The sequence below is a fragment of the Lepidochelys olivacea genome, assembly GCF_965140295.1.
Source record: "Lepidochelys olivacea isolate rLepOli2 genome assembly, chromosome: 2".
In the NCBI taxonomy this organism is placed as follows: Eukaryota; Metazoa; Chordata; order Testudines; family Cheloniidae; genus Lepidochelys; species Lepidochelys olivacea.
The window spans coordinates 32,913,098-32,930,062 of NC_140412.1; the positions used below are offsets into that span (position 1 = coordinate 32,913,098).

General features: G+C 39.4%; 1 protein-coding gene across 1 annotated transcript in view; it reads left to right on the forward strand.

Annotated features, from left to right (window-relative positions):
• Positions 1-16,965, forward strand: part of NUDCD1 (NudC domain containing 1) — a 149,316-nt gene that overhangs the window by 61,708 nt on the left and 70,643 nt on the right. The window contains exon 4 of the mRNA XM_084619573.1: positions 2,445-2,628. Within this exon, the coding sequence (XP_084475699.1) occupies positions 2,445-2,628 (184 nt within the window). The remainder of the gene's footprint in view (positions 1-2,444; positions 2,629-16,965) is intronic.

The following is a 16,965-nucleotide window of genomic DNA, read 5'->3' on the forward strand; positions in this document are numbered from 1 at the left end:
TTTTCTTTTTGTTGTTCCCTTTATCAACCAAATTTTTAATCGCATTTTAAAATATCAAGTTAGTTTGGCAAGATCTATTTTCTATAAAATGTGTTAATTAGCATTAATTATATTAACTTTATTTAATTGTTTGTTAAGAATCCTTTCTCAGCTGTTCCATTATTTTGCCTAGGATCAGTGTCAGGCTGAAAGGCCTATAACTGCCTGGGGTCATCCTGTTAACTCCTTTTAAATGTTGACACAAAATTATTTTTCTTTCACTCTTCTGGAACTTCCTGAGCATTTTGAGAGTTATTGAAAATCAATATTAATGATACAGAGAGCGTCTTGGCCTGCTCTTTTAAAACTTTTGGATGCAAGTTATCAGGACCTGCTGATTTTAAAACGTCTTGTGTTAGTAGCTGTTGTTCAGTATTCTCTGTAGTTACTGTTGAAATGGGAAGTATTTCATCATGATATGAATGTATCTTCTGTTTTTACAGAATAGAAGTATTACAGAACAGAAATATTTATTGAACAAGTCTTCCTTTTCTGTATTGACAGCTGTATTGTTTCCATCTAGTAACATATCAGTGCCATTGTTAGGATCACTTTTGTTGCTAATATACTTGAAAAAACTCCTTTATTGTCCTTAACTTTGCTGGCCATCCATTTCTGCTTGTTCTTTTGCTACAATTTCTACAATTACTAACTTGATTTGTAGTCATTGCTATCAACTTTTGCTTTTTTTCCATTTGCCTTTTCATTTGTTATACACTGTGTTTTTAATTTTTATAACAGCTTTCACTCCCCCTCTAAGCCATATTTTTTTTTTCTCTTAAACCAGTGTGGCCTTCTTTATCAATTGTGACTTTTGGGGCATCTAATAAAATGTTCATAAACAGTTGCCCATTATCATTCACATTTTTCCATTCAAATTCTTTATATCGGCTGCCTTGGCTTATCATTGTTTTCACCTTTGCGAAACTGGTCCTTTTAAAGCACCAGCTATTACTGGTTTGGACTTGATTCTGTTTGCACATGTGACAATTTGGGGGAAGTCTGTAAAACGTACGAATTCTGGTTGATATTGTGAAGTTGTTGCTCTGAAAAATTGCCGTGTCATAAATTACCCTGTGTGTGTGTGTGTGTGTGTGTGAGTGACCATTGCGGATAGACTAGGGACAATTGTTGCTTGTTAAAATTCAATGACTGCTTATTCAATGTGAAGCACTATGGAACAATGGGTTTTCTCCATCTTGTGGGTAGGTGCTTAAGGAGGTAGTCATCCTGTTTTCTAGTGTGATTTGGTGGTCTGTCACAGACACATAATAGTACCCTGTCTTTATTTGTTACGACATTGATCGGTCAGCATGCAAGATCATTTTCTTCTGAGTTGTCAGTGACTTTGAAATCGGTAATCTCATTTTTGACAGTTTGCCATTCTCCGTCCGCTTCTGTGCACTCCATTCTTCCTAAACAGGTTATAACCATTGATTTTAACATTACTGTCATGCCAATCTTCTCACCAGACTTCAGCAGTACCAACTAGGTTTAATTTTTGTTCAGAAATGAGCAATTTCTAATTCCTCTTGTTTTACTACACAGGCTCCTGGTATAGATGTATAGGCAATTAAAAAATTCCTATCTTCATGTCCTTTTTTGTCTTGATCAATTTTCTCAACATTTTGATACTGTGCTTGTTTTACCTGAGACAGAATAAAAAGATATATGGTCTCCAGAACCAAAGTTTCTATTACTGTAGCTCCCATCTCTGGATCAGTTTAAATGACTGAAACTCTTGGACATTTCTTCTGCAACAATCCCACATTCTAATACATTCATCTGGTAACCACTGTATCATTCAAGATTTAAGATCAGGCAGTTCTGATCTGCTTTCATCAAAATGTGGGAGCAGAATCGGCTGCTCCAAACTCCACTCACAGATTTTAATAAAGAACTCCCCCATCTCAGCAATTTCAAAATCATTAATTTCCTCCTCTTCCTCCGTTTAATAATAGGCATTTATCATACACAGTTTTCTACAGCTGTCTAGTAAAGGAACCCTTCAAAGTTTAATGATAAACAACTCATTAACCAAAGAAGGTTGTTTTAAAAAATCTGATTTTGTTTTCCACAATTGATTTATTGTCAAAATCATCATGTATCCACTATCTTACTGTGTTTGCATAGTACCGAGCATAATAGGCCTTTTAGCTGCTACTTTATTATTAATTTGTATATTAAAGAGAATGTCAAAACTATGTGGGAAAAGCAGGCAGGACGAACAACCCAGAGGTGGAAGCCACTGAGTGATCTGTGTTGGCAGTGAAATCCTTGGGGTAGCTTCAGTAAACTTTCTCATTCCTTTTCTAGTGGATAGCGAAGTAGCTACTATGGACTCTTCCCTTTCCCCTCCAACCTCTCTTTCTTTCTTTTTTTTTTTTCTTCTTTCTGATTTACAGATTATGTTTAATGAAGAATTTGGGAGTCCCTTTGTTATAGCCCACAGTGTTTCCTTTGTAAAGTCAGATGTGCATTCAGTAGCTGGGCTTCTCCTTCGAGTAGAAAAAGATGAACTGGATGCAAAAGGAAGTGGCTTCCATGTGTCCTTGGAGTGGGTTACAATCACAGAAGTAGACACAAAGGGTGAGTATTTTGTTTATATTCTTGGCAGATATTTTGAAAAGCTGCAACCTCACTATTTAAAAAACTTATTGTATATGATTTGTCATTTCACAATGCGAGTTATTTTAATTACGTTTTTCAAAACTTTAACTCAGTTTTCTATCTTGATTATTTTTTTTTTCCAATTTGAGTTGGGGGTGGGGAATGTAAACCTTTAATTTGCTAAATATCTCTGAGGCCAATTAACGGATAAACAATACAGACACTTATTTGATGTGGGTGACTAGAAGAAAAGGTCAGTGCAGTAGCACTTCACATATGGAGATGTAAATGCAAATTCCCAGAGTGGTCCCAAATAAAAATGTTAGGTCCTCTCACCGTAGTCTTAGCAAACCTTTGTTCCAATCTCCAAACCACTGGACAATTAGGTACTGTTTTCAGCCTCTGGTCTTGGAACTTGAATGGTAAGGGAATTTACAAATTAGGATTAGAAGATGAATATAAGGAGACATAGTATAGGTATACAAATCAGTAGTATATATAGAGAACATTGAATGCTCTTTAACCTTTTCTATAGTAAAAAGAGCAAGGAGACATTGAATTAAGTTGAAAGGCAACATATTTAAATCTGGCAGTGATTTTTGTATACAGTGATTAAACTGTGGAACTCATTGCACTTAGATATCATTGATGCCAAGAGTTTAGTAAAATCCAGCAAAGTATATATGTATAGATATATATGGTGAGATAGCTAGATGAATGAGTTAATAATATAAACATCCATAGTTGCATTAAATAGGCTAACTTTTTTATAAGGAATCTAAGACCACATGTCTGGGAATATAAGCCAACGAGTAACTGATTGCAGGGGTGGGGAAGCTCATTTTTGAAGTTTTAGGAATTAAATTATTCCTGGCTTGTAAGGATCATAGAAAATCAGGATAAGTAAAGTACAGAGCAGCTAATTTACTTTTTTCTGTCATCTTGGTTCGCTCTCTCCCCGCCCCTGCCTGTTCCCCTCTTTCTCTGTCTTAACATGTTTTTTTTTTTTTTTTTTTTTCTCCAGCCTTTTCTCCCAGATCAAATTTCTAAGGGTCTGTTGCAGCCTAAATAGCATATCTGTGCCTTCTGGTCCATAAGCATTCTTTTAGACTCTTGGATGCAGAAGATACTGAGTTAACAAGACTGGACTAGTTTCAGAGTGGTAGCCTTGTTAGTCTGTATCAGCAGAAAGAAAAGGAGTATTTTTGGCACCTTAGAGACTGACAAATTTATTTGAGCATAAGCTTTCGTGCACTTCATCAGATGCTTATAGTGGAAAATATAGTAGGAAGATAGATAGATACACACAGAGAACATGTAAAAATGGGCCATACCAGCTCTGACGAGACCAATCGATTAAGGTGGGCTGTTATCAGCAGGAGAAAAAAAACTTTTATAGTGATAATTAGGATAGACACAAATCAGACATCAAGAATTAGAACATTCAAAAACCAGTTGGAGAAACAGCAGAACTGGAATTAATCTGAAAACTGGACACCATTAAATTAGGCTTGAATAAAGACTGGGAATGGATGAGTGATTACACTAGCTAAAAACTATTTCCCCATGCTAATTTCCCCCCTAATGTTACTCACACCTTCTTGCCAACTGTTTGAAATGGGCTATCCTAATTATCACTACAAACATTTTTTTCTCCTTCTAATAATAGCCCACGTGAATCGATTGATCTCATTAGAGCTGGTGTGGCAACCCCCATTTTTTCATGTTCTCCGTGTGTATCTATCTATCTACTGTATTTTCCACTACATGCATCTGATGAAGTGGGCTTTAGCCCACAAAAGCTTATGCTCAAATAAATTTGTTAGTCTCTAAGGTGCCACAAGTACTCCTCATTCTTAAGACTGGACTATTTGATTCTGCTCAGCTCTGTTACCATATATAGTATCCTAGCTCTCAGGGAATTAGACTCCATTGAACATGCTTATGAGGTCTCTAAATGTTTTAATATTAGAGGAGGCTCTTTTCTAGATGACTTGTCAGTTAAGAGTGAAATAAATGGCCTGAAGATGTAATAATAAAAAAAAGGTTTGGGTATTGTTGAGGAGAATTCTCTATCTCCTCCTTCCTTACCACTATGCTGAAGCACTCTAAAGATCAGGATGAAGGTCCCATGCTGCAATTCAGTGGTTGCAGGAGAGGAGCTCTGTACCCAAAGGTCCCACATTCTTTTTGAATTTATAAAGAAGCATCTAATATTAGCCACCCCTCCAGTAAGGCTCAGCTGGGCACTGTGGGAGAACTATTCCAGCCTAGATCTACGTTAATTCCTCTTTGCATCATAGCAGTGGGAGGTGGGGATTTTAAAGGGAGTTGAGAATCTGCAGTTTGGAGCATGAGATTAAGGAAATGACTTTTATGACCTCCCCTCCTCCTGAATGAGTATAACCTTCATCTGGGGTGTTGACACTTTTTGTGTTGCTTTTTATGCTGAAATTTTTTTGGCTAGATAGGCCTACCTCAGAGCTAGTCTTTAGGACTTGTAAAGAAAGCCTGCTAGTATTTTCAGCTGAATTTAGCTCTAATGTTGTATTGTTTATCTGTTTCAGTTGATTATACTTTTGTTTAGTCTTCCTTGTACTAACTTTGTTTCTATTTTAACTTCAATTTTTGTTTCGAATTTTTACAAAAATTCTTGGAGATCCCCTAATCAGTTGATACAGAAGAGTAAAGATTTATTCATTCTGTATGTTCTAGTTAAATGACCTTTAAATTTCTTTGTATTGACTACTGTTTTTCTTGTTACTTTTTTGCTCCTTATCTTTCCTGCTTATTCTAAAGTACAGCTTTAAGGAATAAAGAGAGTAATGCATACTTGTATATATCCCCTGTATTCCCATCTATGTGAGCATAACTGAGCATAACTGTGTGCTCATTCTGGTTTAAGTTTAGTGAGAGTATAAGAAATCTTCTACTCGTAAAGAGGAATTTTTTCACTATGCTGAAAACTCCACCAGTGTTAGCAGGGAAGTGCAGTGTTACCGTACCATGCTAGCTACCAGCATTGACATTTAAGATGGCATGTCTGCTTTAAGGCAATCTATGTGCGCAGGAGCCACCAATTCTATTGTACTGAGCTTTAGAAGGTTTTATACTATATTCCTTACTAAAGGTTGAGGGTCTTCAGCTTTCTCCATAGTCATTTTAAAGAACTAATGTGAACATTAAATGTTTAAAATGTCTAAACAATGTTTAAAGAATATTCCCAGTCAATGGGAGCTGCAGAACCAGCACTTGGGGCGAGAGCAGCTGGCAGAGTCCCCTGGCTGCCCCTAGGTATAGGATTCTGGGAGCCACGTGAAGTCACAGCATGCACAGAGCAGGGCAAGTCCCCGACCCCACTTCCCAGCTGGAGCGTCAGAGCAGGACAAGCCCCCAACCCCGCTCCCCAACGGGAGTTCAAGGGCCAGATTAAAAGGTCTGATGGGCTGGATGCAGCCCACAGGCTGTAGTTTGCCCATCTCTGGTCACGTGGGAACACTGATATTCATCCCAGTATTCTATGCTGCCTTCATATGTGGATTTTCTTTTTCCATTAATAAATTTGGTTATGTAAAAAGAGCAAAATATTAGAGCTGAAGTCAGCTATGGAAATCCAAAATTATTATCTTACTCTAACTTTATGTACACCACTAGAAATATATGGAAAAATATTTTTGTTTAGATAACACTTTAGGGAATAGGAATAATACATTTTACCTGGAAATAACATGGCTGTTCTAATAAAATCATTTGTGCCTCTCTTCTTATCCTCAGTTAAAGTGTAAAGAGTAGATAACCTTGAAGAAAAGGTTTTACAAGAGGGCTGTAGATTAAAGGCAGGTGAAAATACCAATTTTTTGCTGAAAATGTTGGAGTTTCTTTAATTTTCTTCAGACTTCACCATAATGTTTTCATACTTTTTTGTGAGTAACTTGGGAAAAAATCAATTTCCAAAAACTAAACCTTTTTGGTTTGGTTTTGTTGGAAAACCAGAACATTGTCAAATACAATTTTTCTGTATTTATATATATATATATATATACACACACACACATTTTTACAAAAAGCCATTTTTCAAAATTTTGACCAGCTCTACTGTAGATGATACATGGACTATATACCTCAGAATAAGTTTTGCTTCTCTTTCAAAGAGCCAATATTGTTTACTTTAATCTAGCAGGTAACACAAGGTATTCTTGTTAATTTTCTGTGTAACAGGGTTTTTATCAATGAAAAGGCTCAAACCAGCAAGAAGTAGTGATCAGTCCTTTCGACTGTGAAGTTAGGCAACGTAAACTTCTTCAATAACTTGGTACTGGTATAATGCCTTTTGTCTTCAAAGTGTTCTACACACATTAATTTTAAGAACCTAATACAAGATATTTTAATGTTAGTCATAACATTATTTAAATGAAAATTGTTCAATGTTACTAGCTGGTTGTATAATTGAAAGTGTACATTGAATAATTGAATATTTACACACTTATGGCTGTAGCCTTTACTCAGTTCATTCCATCAATAGGCATTCTGCATAGGGTGGGCTCTTATTGTTTGTACTGTACACCCCTATGAATCCAATACCTGTCAAAAAGCTCAGTACCATTGTGTGCGTCTGAGCTGTGGGAATCCATGCCCCAGTTGTTCCCTCTCTTCTCTATAAAATGAAAAGCCCAGCAACAGCTTGGACTCTGAACTCCTGGGATGTTAAATGAATGTCTCATTGATTTGGTGAATATTTCTGCATGCCTTTATGCCTTTACAAGAATGACAGTTGCCCTGCCACCTTAATGCACAGAGAGATTGCATTTATGTGAAATTTTAGGGTTTTGATAAGGGAAAGCTTGCACTGGAAAAGGAAATCTTGATGAGTTTCCTTTGGTGAATAAATTCGAGTGATAAAACAGCTGAAATTGAGACTGATTATAGATAATTTGCAACTCACTGACGAATATAGCTTGGGATATTTGTTTCATTGCTGTATAATTTGATGATGTTGATTGAAGACCCTGGTTACAGGAAACTCTTCCTATCCTTGAATATTAATGATAAACAGGCACATTTTCTAACTACAATCAATACAAAAATAATTATGAAGTTTCAAAAAGCAAACTTAAATTGTAAAGAACTATATTTCTCATTTTAAAAATATAATTCACAGTGATGGATAAGCCTGACTTGTAGATTAAATTAAATAAATACATCCATGTGAAGTTGAATTGAGGCAATACAAAAGCCTTAAGTAAATTTTTTATAAGTGTGGGATCATGATGCTTCATTTTTGTTGCCACCTCTGAAGAAAATTGTGTATCACAGAAATGTATGGATGAAAATATGAAAACTTTCAAAAGTGAAAGCTGGGAAGTCCTCCTTCAGAGAAGATTTTGGATGAACAATGTCATGCTCACTTGTAACTGTGTGCGGACCATCTGCGGTAGAAAACTTCACTTAGTTTTGAGGTATGCCCTTCAGGACAGACACGCTACTCTTGTGCACAGTGCTCAGATGATGCATGTTCTTTGTCCAACCCTTATCTTTTGATTTGGATGTTCCCAATTTCTGGTCATCCCTCTTGGCCCCTTTTTCATTCTGCCTGAATTCCACTAATTGGGATGTCTTGTTTTCAGATGTGTGATCTAATGTTTTAAGATTCTGGGAAAACTAGAAATTTTTGGTCAGTGTGCTATATCCTCAAGCTACTCCCTGGCTAGCCTGTGATCCACGGGTACCTCTAGTTCCCCTGACATCCTGGGCAAGAACGATTGAGACTAGTAACTAATCCCCCTTTTCCTGGTTGGAAACAGGTTGCCAACTGCTCCTGGCAGAGGTGGTATAATCTTTTGTAGGGCTCTGGGCCAGAGCAAGTGGGGGCCCCTCTGCATCCCTTCCACATGCAGTCTCCCCCAACCCCACCTATGCATCTGCTGGGGAGTGGGGTCAGGGCGCAGGGGTTTCCCCCGCTCCCCAGCAGGAGTGCTGGGCAGGTGGAGCAGGTTTGGGCATGGGGGAGCCCCTTTTTCCAAGGCTCCCCCTCAATTCGCCAGGCCACCTGGACATGGGCCCAGTGACTAATCCGCCACTGTCTCCTGGCGGAGTTCAGATACACCTGTACAGAGCTTATAAAGTCTGTACTGCTCTACTGGCTCTTTTAACTATGCACTTCTTTAAGAGTGCTGTTGTTGCACGCAAAAACTGTGCATGCTTCATAGCTGTTAGGAAATACAAGTAGATGTTAGTTAACTTGGCCATATTACATACACTTTCCTTGTGCAACGTTGTCACACTTATGTTCTTCTTATGTTTTTGCATTTCCTGAGTGTGTGTTGCACTAGCCTAGTATTGTTCCACCTTTAACGTTGCATTAAAAATAATTTTGATTTATTGTAATTATAAAGTTCAATGAAGGAAAAGGTGTGATTAATCATTTAAAAACTAAATTACAATTGTCAACATGCAGCAAAATTTAATAAGAATTATAATCTTTCAACCACATTTTTTTATAGTAAGCAAATAAATTCTCTAAACCTAGAACAAATATTATAGTGCTGTACTTTTTAGAGGGAAGTATAAAACTTGATCAGCAGCAAAACTTTATTTAAGGTTTTATATCAGGAGCAACTGCTATTTAATCACATTTTTGTCAGTATACATATTTCTTTTTCCCTTAAATATAGTAGGAAACTTTTTTCTTTTTCTTATTAATTATACTGCTCATATCTGGGGTTGTCCACATCTGAAAATGTATTCATATCACTACTTTGATAGACTGGATGAAATTAAGATATAAATCTAGATCTCACACACATTGAAGTGTCTAGACAGTTACTGTTTGGTATGCAAATTTTTTCTTGTTTGAAAATAACTTCTATATTTGTTACCTGTTAGAGGAAAAAGTGTGTTTCTATCCTGTCATCAGGAATGTTGATTCATAATCACTAAATCTATATAAAACAGAGGATGTGAAGCCTAATAGAAACCAAAACAAAAAGTGAGGAAATGCCAAGTTTAGGCTGTGAACCCTCTGTGCTTTAACTAGTTTCCAGGTATTTTATATCGGGGGTAGCCGTTTTAGTCTGTAGCCAGAAAAACAACAAGGAGTCCGGTGGCACCTTAAAGACTAACAGATGTATTTGGGCATAAGCTTTTCTAACCCACTAAAGCTTATACCCAAATACATCTGTTAGTGCCACCGGACTCTCTGTTGTTTTTCAGGTACCTAATGCATCTCATATCTGAGTCAAAATACATCTCTAGTGCTTCTCTGTGTATCAGATGTGTCCCAGTAGAGAGAGACAATTTGTCAGAACTCTGACTGTCTTAAGTGCAAATGAACTGTGTGTGCACATGCATGCATGAGGTTTTTTTGTTTTTAACACTACCAGATATCTCTTGTTCATGGTCCAATTGCTTGATAGGTTTTTTAAAATTTTGTTAGACCTCTGAAACATCTTTGCTAACCAGATGACAGCATGTTTAACTAGTAAACCACAATACATGCTTCATGATCTATATAATAAAACTACAGGATTGTCAGTCTGAAGCCTAGAACGTACTTTGAGTCAGTGTGATGCAATGGAAGCATGGTTGAGAGCTTTTTTGTTTTGTTTTGTTCAGAGTATCACCAGGTTGAATCATCACTGCATTTTAGTCTATTACTATACAGTTTTTAATTTCTCAGCCATTTTGACTTTATGAATTACACCAAGAGTTTTAACCATTGTGATGTCAAAGTTAACTCAATCAATCTCCACTCTTACTCTACAGCAGTGGTTCTCAAACTGTGGGTTGGGACCCCAAAGTGGATTGCAACCCCATTTTAATGGGGTTGCCAGGGCTGGCGTTAGACTTGCTGGGACCTGAGGCCAAAGCCCAAGCCCCCACTTCCCCACTGAGCATCAGGGCTCAGGTTACAGGTCCCCTGCCTGGGGCTGAAGCCCTTGGGCTTTTATCCACCTCTGCAGGCTTTGGCTTCTCCCCTTTCCCGACCCTGGCCAGTGGGGCAGGGCTCAGTCAGGCTCAGGTTTCAGTCTCCCCCCTCCTGGGGTCATGTAGTAATTTTTGTTGTCAGAAGGGTGTCGCAATGCAATGAATTTTGAGAACCCCTGTTCTACTGTTAACTTTATTGCAACAGTTTCATGGGCTGTGTGAGCGAGACTGCACAGATGGTAGATTACTTGCCTTAACTGCCATACTCAGCACCCAACTATCACTCACACCAATCAACACAAATCTCCTGGCACAATCTACTCCAGACACAAATCAACACACCCAGCGTACACAATAACCCCAGACAGCACTCCGAAGCCTAGAATATCTGAGGCCTTGTCTACCCTTGGAAAGCTAGAGCCGGACAGCTGTAGCGCTTCAGCGTAGACACTACCTACGCCAATAGGAGAGGTTCTCTTGTCAGCGAAGGTAATTCACCTCCCCGAGAGGTACTAGTTAGATCAATGGAAGAATTCTTCCATCAACCTAGTGCTGTCTGCACCTGGGGTTAGGTCAGCTTAGTTACATCACTCAGGGGTATGGATTTTTCACACCCCTTAGTAATATAGTTCGGTTGTCTAGCTTTTTAGTGTAGACCCAGCCTGTGTCAGTGTGACATGACGAAAACAGCTGTAAGCATGGTTGAGAGCTCTTTATGTTTAGAATATCACCAGATTCAATCATGACTGGGATTTGTAGTCTGTTACAGTCCAGTTAAGTTCTCAGTCATTTTTGGTGTTGGTCACATATGGCTTTACAAATTAAACCTGTGTGATCGTATAGGCTTTCAGCTACTAGTTTAAAGTTAACTAACTACAGTAACTCCTTGCTTAACATTGTAGTTATGTTCCTGAAAAAATGCGACTTTAAGCAAAACAATGTTAAGCGAATCCAATTTCCCCATAAGAATTGATGTAAACAGGGGGCTTAGGTTCCAGGGAATTTTTTTTTTTTTTTGCCAGCCAAAAGAATATATATACACACACACAGTATAAATTTTAATCAATTTAATACTTGTACACAGTGATGATGATTGTGAAGCTTGGTTGAGGTGGTGGAGTCAGAGAATGGGATATTTTCCAGGGAATGCCTTACTGCTAAATGATGAACTAGAGCAACTGAGCCCTCAAGGATTAACACGTTGTTAATATAGCCTCACATTCTACAAGGCAGCACAAATGGAGGGAGGGGAGACAACATGGCAGACAGACACACACACACCCTGTGTTTGTGTGTGAGAGAGAGAGATGCGCATTGCCCCTTTAAGTATGCTGATACCACTCTAAGTACATTGCCTTTTTAAGTAGATCAGCAAGTTGAGACAGCAGCTGCTGCCAGCATGCTCCCTCCGTCCTGAGCCCTATGGTGTCCTGTCCCGTCCCCACCAGCTCTATGGAGATGGGGTAAGCAGGGGTAGGGGGACACCCCTTCTTCCCCCCACCCCCCGCAGCAAGCAGGAGGCTCCTGGGAGCAGCTCCAAGGCAGAGGGCTGGAGCAGCACGTGGCAGTGGCGGGAGGGACAGCTGAACTGCTGGCAACTGATAGCCTGCTGGGTGGCTGCCTCTCTTTCTGCAAAAGAAGTGGACAAAGCAGGCGGCTGCCAAACAATGTTCGAAGGGAGCATTGTGCAACTTTAAACGAACATATTCCCTAAATGATCAGCAACGTAACAGCGAAACAACATTAACTGAGATGACTTTAAGTGAGGCATTACTATGCAGTAGAACATCTTGGGAATGGAGGTTGTTCGTAAAGTCTGAAATGTTCGTAACTCTGAACAAAACATTATGGTGGTTCTTTCAAAAGTTTACAACTGAACATGAGACTTAACATAATTTTGAAACTTTTCTCTTAATTTAAATGAAACAAGCATAGAAACAGTTTCCTTACCTTGTCAAATGTTTTTAATCTTTTCCTTTTTTTAGTAGTTTATATTTAACTCAGTACTATACTATATTTGCATTTTTTTCCCCTCTTTCCCCCGTCTCTGCTGCTGCCTGATTGTGTACTTCTGGTTCCAAATGAGTTTGTAACTCTGGTGTTTGTAACTATGAGGTTATACTGCATTTTGAAAAGTGGGGTGGGGGAGGGAGCATCATTGCTAAGATCTTGTATGATATACTTCTATCCTGGGGCAAAACATTATGATCATCTTCAAAAAAAAAAATAATAATAATAATAATGACATAGCTCTTCTATAGTGCTCTTTTATCGTAGACTTCAATATGGTTTTTTTATGCAAGTGTTAGTACAACTTTAATGCTTGGCATTTACAAGTACTGCTTTACATTTTTTCAAAGTATATTAATAATACTAGTTATTGCCTCTACGTCCTGTTGAAGTAGATAATTAGGGATAATATTACCTACCTTGTAGATTGGGAGTCTGAGCCAAACAGGTGACTTGCCTAAGTGGGCATAGTTGGGATTACAACTTGAGAATTTTTTCACCACTATTTTTTCACCACTATTACACCAGTAGGTCACACTGCCTCACAGTTATAGTGATTGTGAATTTTTTTTAATAACTTGATTCGAGGATCCTAAATCACTGTATAAATGTAACGTTGGCAGGCATCACTTTGCTTAGTGCTGAGATGCAGCTACCTGTGTGAAGAAATGTGTTGGCTGTCTATTAGTGCTCAAAAACAATACTATGTCCGAATTGATCAGACCCCTTTTGGTGGGGATTTAGGTAGGCAGAATATAATTTGATTTCTTTTTTTAAGAGATCACTTCCACTGTGCAGCTTTTCCCTAACATTATGCTGAACGATGAGTATAATAGGGTATGTGCTCTCAGAGCCAAACAGATTCCAAGATCATTAATGCTGTCCACATTGTTGTTGTCTGCTGTTCTCTGGACAATGTCTCCAAGGACAAAAGTGAACCATTTTGCCAGGAATGGATTCTATACAACTGAACTTCTAGATGGGTAGACATAGCCAAAAAGTGCACGTGTCATTATTGGGGCAGAATCCACACATGCAATAGAAATCAGAGATGCTTTGTGCATTCATATAATGGGTTTGCATGGTCCAGTGAGTTGGGGCAATTAAATAAATTATGTATATATGTGTACAGTAATATGAGTGAATAGGGAATGAATTAGTATTTGTAACTGTGCCATGGTCATTCCCTGGGTGTAGGCCAGATCTAGAAGGTGGGTTTTTTTTCTGAATTTGTATTATGTGTTTTGTATACTCAAGTCACATACCTCATCACACGGTTTGACTGTCATAGTATGTGTGAAAACTTTCATGCTGGTCTATAAAAACTGGCCATATACTTAAACACACAGCTTAATTGTGGGATTGATACGTTGAAATTTATGAGGGTTTTTTATGCGTGCTGTTTAAACTCAAAGCACAGTTTATGGATTACTGTGATGAAGTTCCTCCAAAGTAAATGTAATAAACTATGGTAATGACACCTTGTGTGCATGTTGAACTCTTTATTTGTAAACAAGCGTGTAACAGAAACTCACAATGTTAAAAACCTGGTAGGCAGACTAGCTGCCAGAAAAACGTACAACGCAACCAACAGAGCAAAACCCACCGATTAGTGGAAATACAGTGCACAATGGTGCAAAACACTTAGACGCTGGCACTGAACAGAGTTTCTGTTCTTTTTGGCCCTTCTAGTGCATTTCATGTGCACAGGCTGCTACTGGACTAGAGTGAAGTGGAAGACTGTAGAGGATATATTTGACAATTCCAACTACAGGTCATTCCTTGTGATATAAACCACCCAAGCCCGGTGTTATCCAAAGGGTGCATGGCCTGCAGGACAAGGTAGCATGGGGCTACCGTAGGAAGAGATCCAGCTGGAGCTTTCAGTCTTATTGCCATGAGCATCATCTCACACAGTTCTTTCTATGTGCTCTATCTTCCTCAACTTGCATTCCTGCTCCAAAATTTGCACTGCCAATCTCTTTATGCTGTTCAGCCTTTCTCTTTTCCCACCCCTGCCACCCATGCCTTGCATCTTTGTCTCTTTGGTATTCCAGCTGCTGGTTGGCCTTCTGCAGGATTTCACCCATTATTTTGACTTGTGCTTGCTTCCTCTGTGCCCACGCAGCACAGTTCACACCCCAAGGCTCCTTGTTGCCCATGCAGGTCTTGCCCACATGCTCAGTGTCTAATTGCCATATTTGGGGTCAGGAAATAATTCTTCCCTGGGTCAGATTGGCAGACTCTGGGGGGGTTTCACCTTCCTCTGCAGCATGGGGCACAGCCACTTGCATGTTTAAATTAGTGTAAATGGTGGATTTTCTGTAACTTGAAGTCTTTAAATCATTATTTGAGGATTTCAGTAACTCAGCCAGAGGTTATGGGTCTATTTCAGGAGTTGGGTGAGGTTCTATGGCTTGCAATGTGCAGGAGGTCAGACTAGATCAGCAGTTCTCAAACAGTGAGTTGGGACCCCAAAGTGGGTCATGATCCCTTTTTAATGGGGTTGCCAAGGCTGTCTTAGACTTGCTGGGGTCAGGGGCTGAAGCCAAAGCCTGAGCCCCACTGTCTGGGGCTGAAGCCTGAGGGCTTCAACCTTGGGCAGTGGGGCTGACATTACAGGCCCCCTGCTAGAGGCTGAAGCCTTTGGACTTCGGCTTCGCCCTCCCCTTCCTCGCAAGGCAGCGGGACTTTGGTCCCCCCACCCGGAGTGGCAGGGATCAGTCAGGCTAAAGCTTCGGTCCCCCCTCCTGGGGTTGGGTAGTAATTTTTGTTGTCAGAAGGGGCTCGTGATGCAAAGAAGTTTGAGAACCCCTGGGTTAGATGATCATGATGTTCCCTTCTGGCCTTAAAGTCTGTGAGGTGGAATGGCCTGCTGAGGCAAATGAAAACATGTTACAAGGAAAAAAAAAATACATTGCATTTGCTGCATCTGGAGGGGCGTTGGCAACCCCAGGGGAAAAGATGCTACTTTTTATCATTGGGTTTTGTTTTTCACATGCAAAAATTTATTGGCTCACACAGTCCTGTGAGCTCTACCCAGCTCAGCATCAAGACTTCAAACATCATGATAAGATGCACTTAACAAATTCAATGTAAATCATTTACAAATCCCCACCATTTTCCCCTGGGGTTGTGTGGGGTGGGTGCCACTCTCTGTGCTTTACTGCCTGTGGTTTTACTGTCTTTTTAGGCAGGGCAACCACTGGAGAATGTGTTAGTTCTGGAGATCCCTGACTGGCAGTGTAACTTTTCATCTGATGGCTGCTGGTCTTCTCTGGTGGTTCCTCTGACTTTGGGGATTAAAAAGGTGCATTGCCATACACCATTATGGGCTCAGTGCTTGCTGAAGCCCTAGAAGCTACTCAAATGCTCATAGAAGAAGCAGTTAAAAAGCAAGTTCTCAGAGATGCTGTTACTATCCCTAACCTTGCAGTAGTTGGTTTTAAGCCACATAACTCGATCTCTGTACTGATATGTGGTCCAGATAATATCCCAAGCTTTTTTGAGATTTGTTTGTACACATGATCATTTCTTGCACTCTTACTGAAGAAAATGTCTTGCTCGCCTTCCACTAAAGATTGATCAGAATTCATCTGTGTTCCTGTGACTGGCTAGCAGTGCACTTGTAGGACTTCTTCCTCTTGGTGGTCATAGCTAACATAGGAGACTGTTTGTTTGTTTTTAAATGTGTTTCCAGGTGAGTGGTGAGAGTGGAAAGGCAGAGTTAAATGCCAAGCAGCTGCATATGAACTGTATTTGAACCAAGAGGGGATGCTTCCACTTCTTAGTAAGGGCTGAGAAACATAGGCCCAGGGGATAGCATTGGCCAACTCTCCGGTCATGAATTTGGGGACCCAGCCTTGAGCTGCATCCATACTGCACAATGTCAGTGCTTGGACCCAAGTCCCAGCAGGACTAAGGCCTAGACTGCACCCACTTTCCCTCGTGAGGGTTTGCTAACCTGAGTCAGAAAGATTTGAGTGTAGACAATAGGGGCGATTGGGTTCAAACCTAAATCCAGGTTTACAACACAATATAGACATATCTATACTGACTCTTAGTGAATTGTGCCACCTACTGTACAGTGTTATTTCCTATAATAGTATCTTAATTTTCCTTGGACATAAGAACGGCCATAGTGAGTCAGACCAATAGTCAAATAGTGACCACGCCTGAACTTACTTAACTTGTCTGTCATTATGTATTCTAATACAGTTTTCATATGTATAAAAATATGTCTAGCCTTTATATTGAAACATTGCCTTGGCATACAACATTTGGCAGATCTAAAATATTTGCCCATACTGGTGTTTTTGCTGGTTTTAAAAACGGATAACACCACTATATTTTGAGGAATAATAATGTGTCCTTGTATTCTAC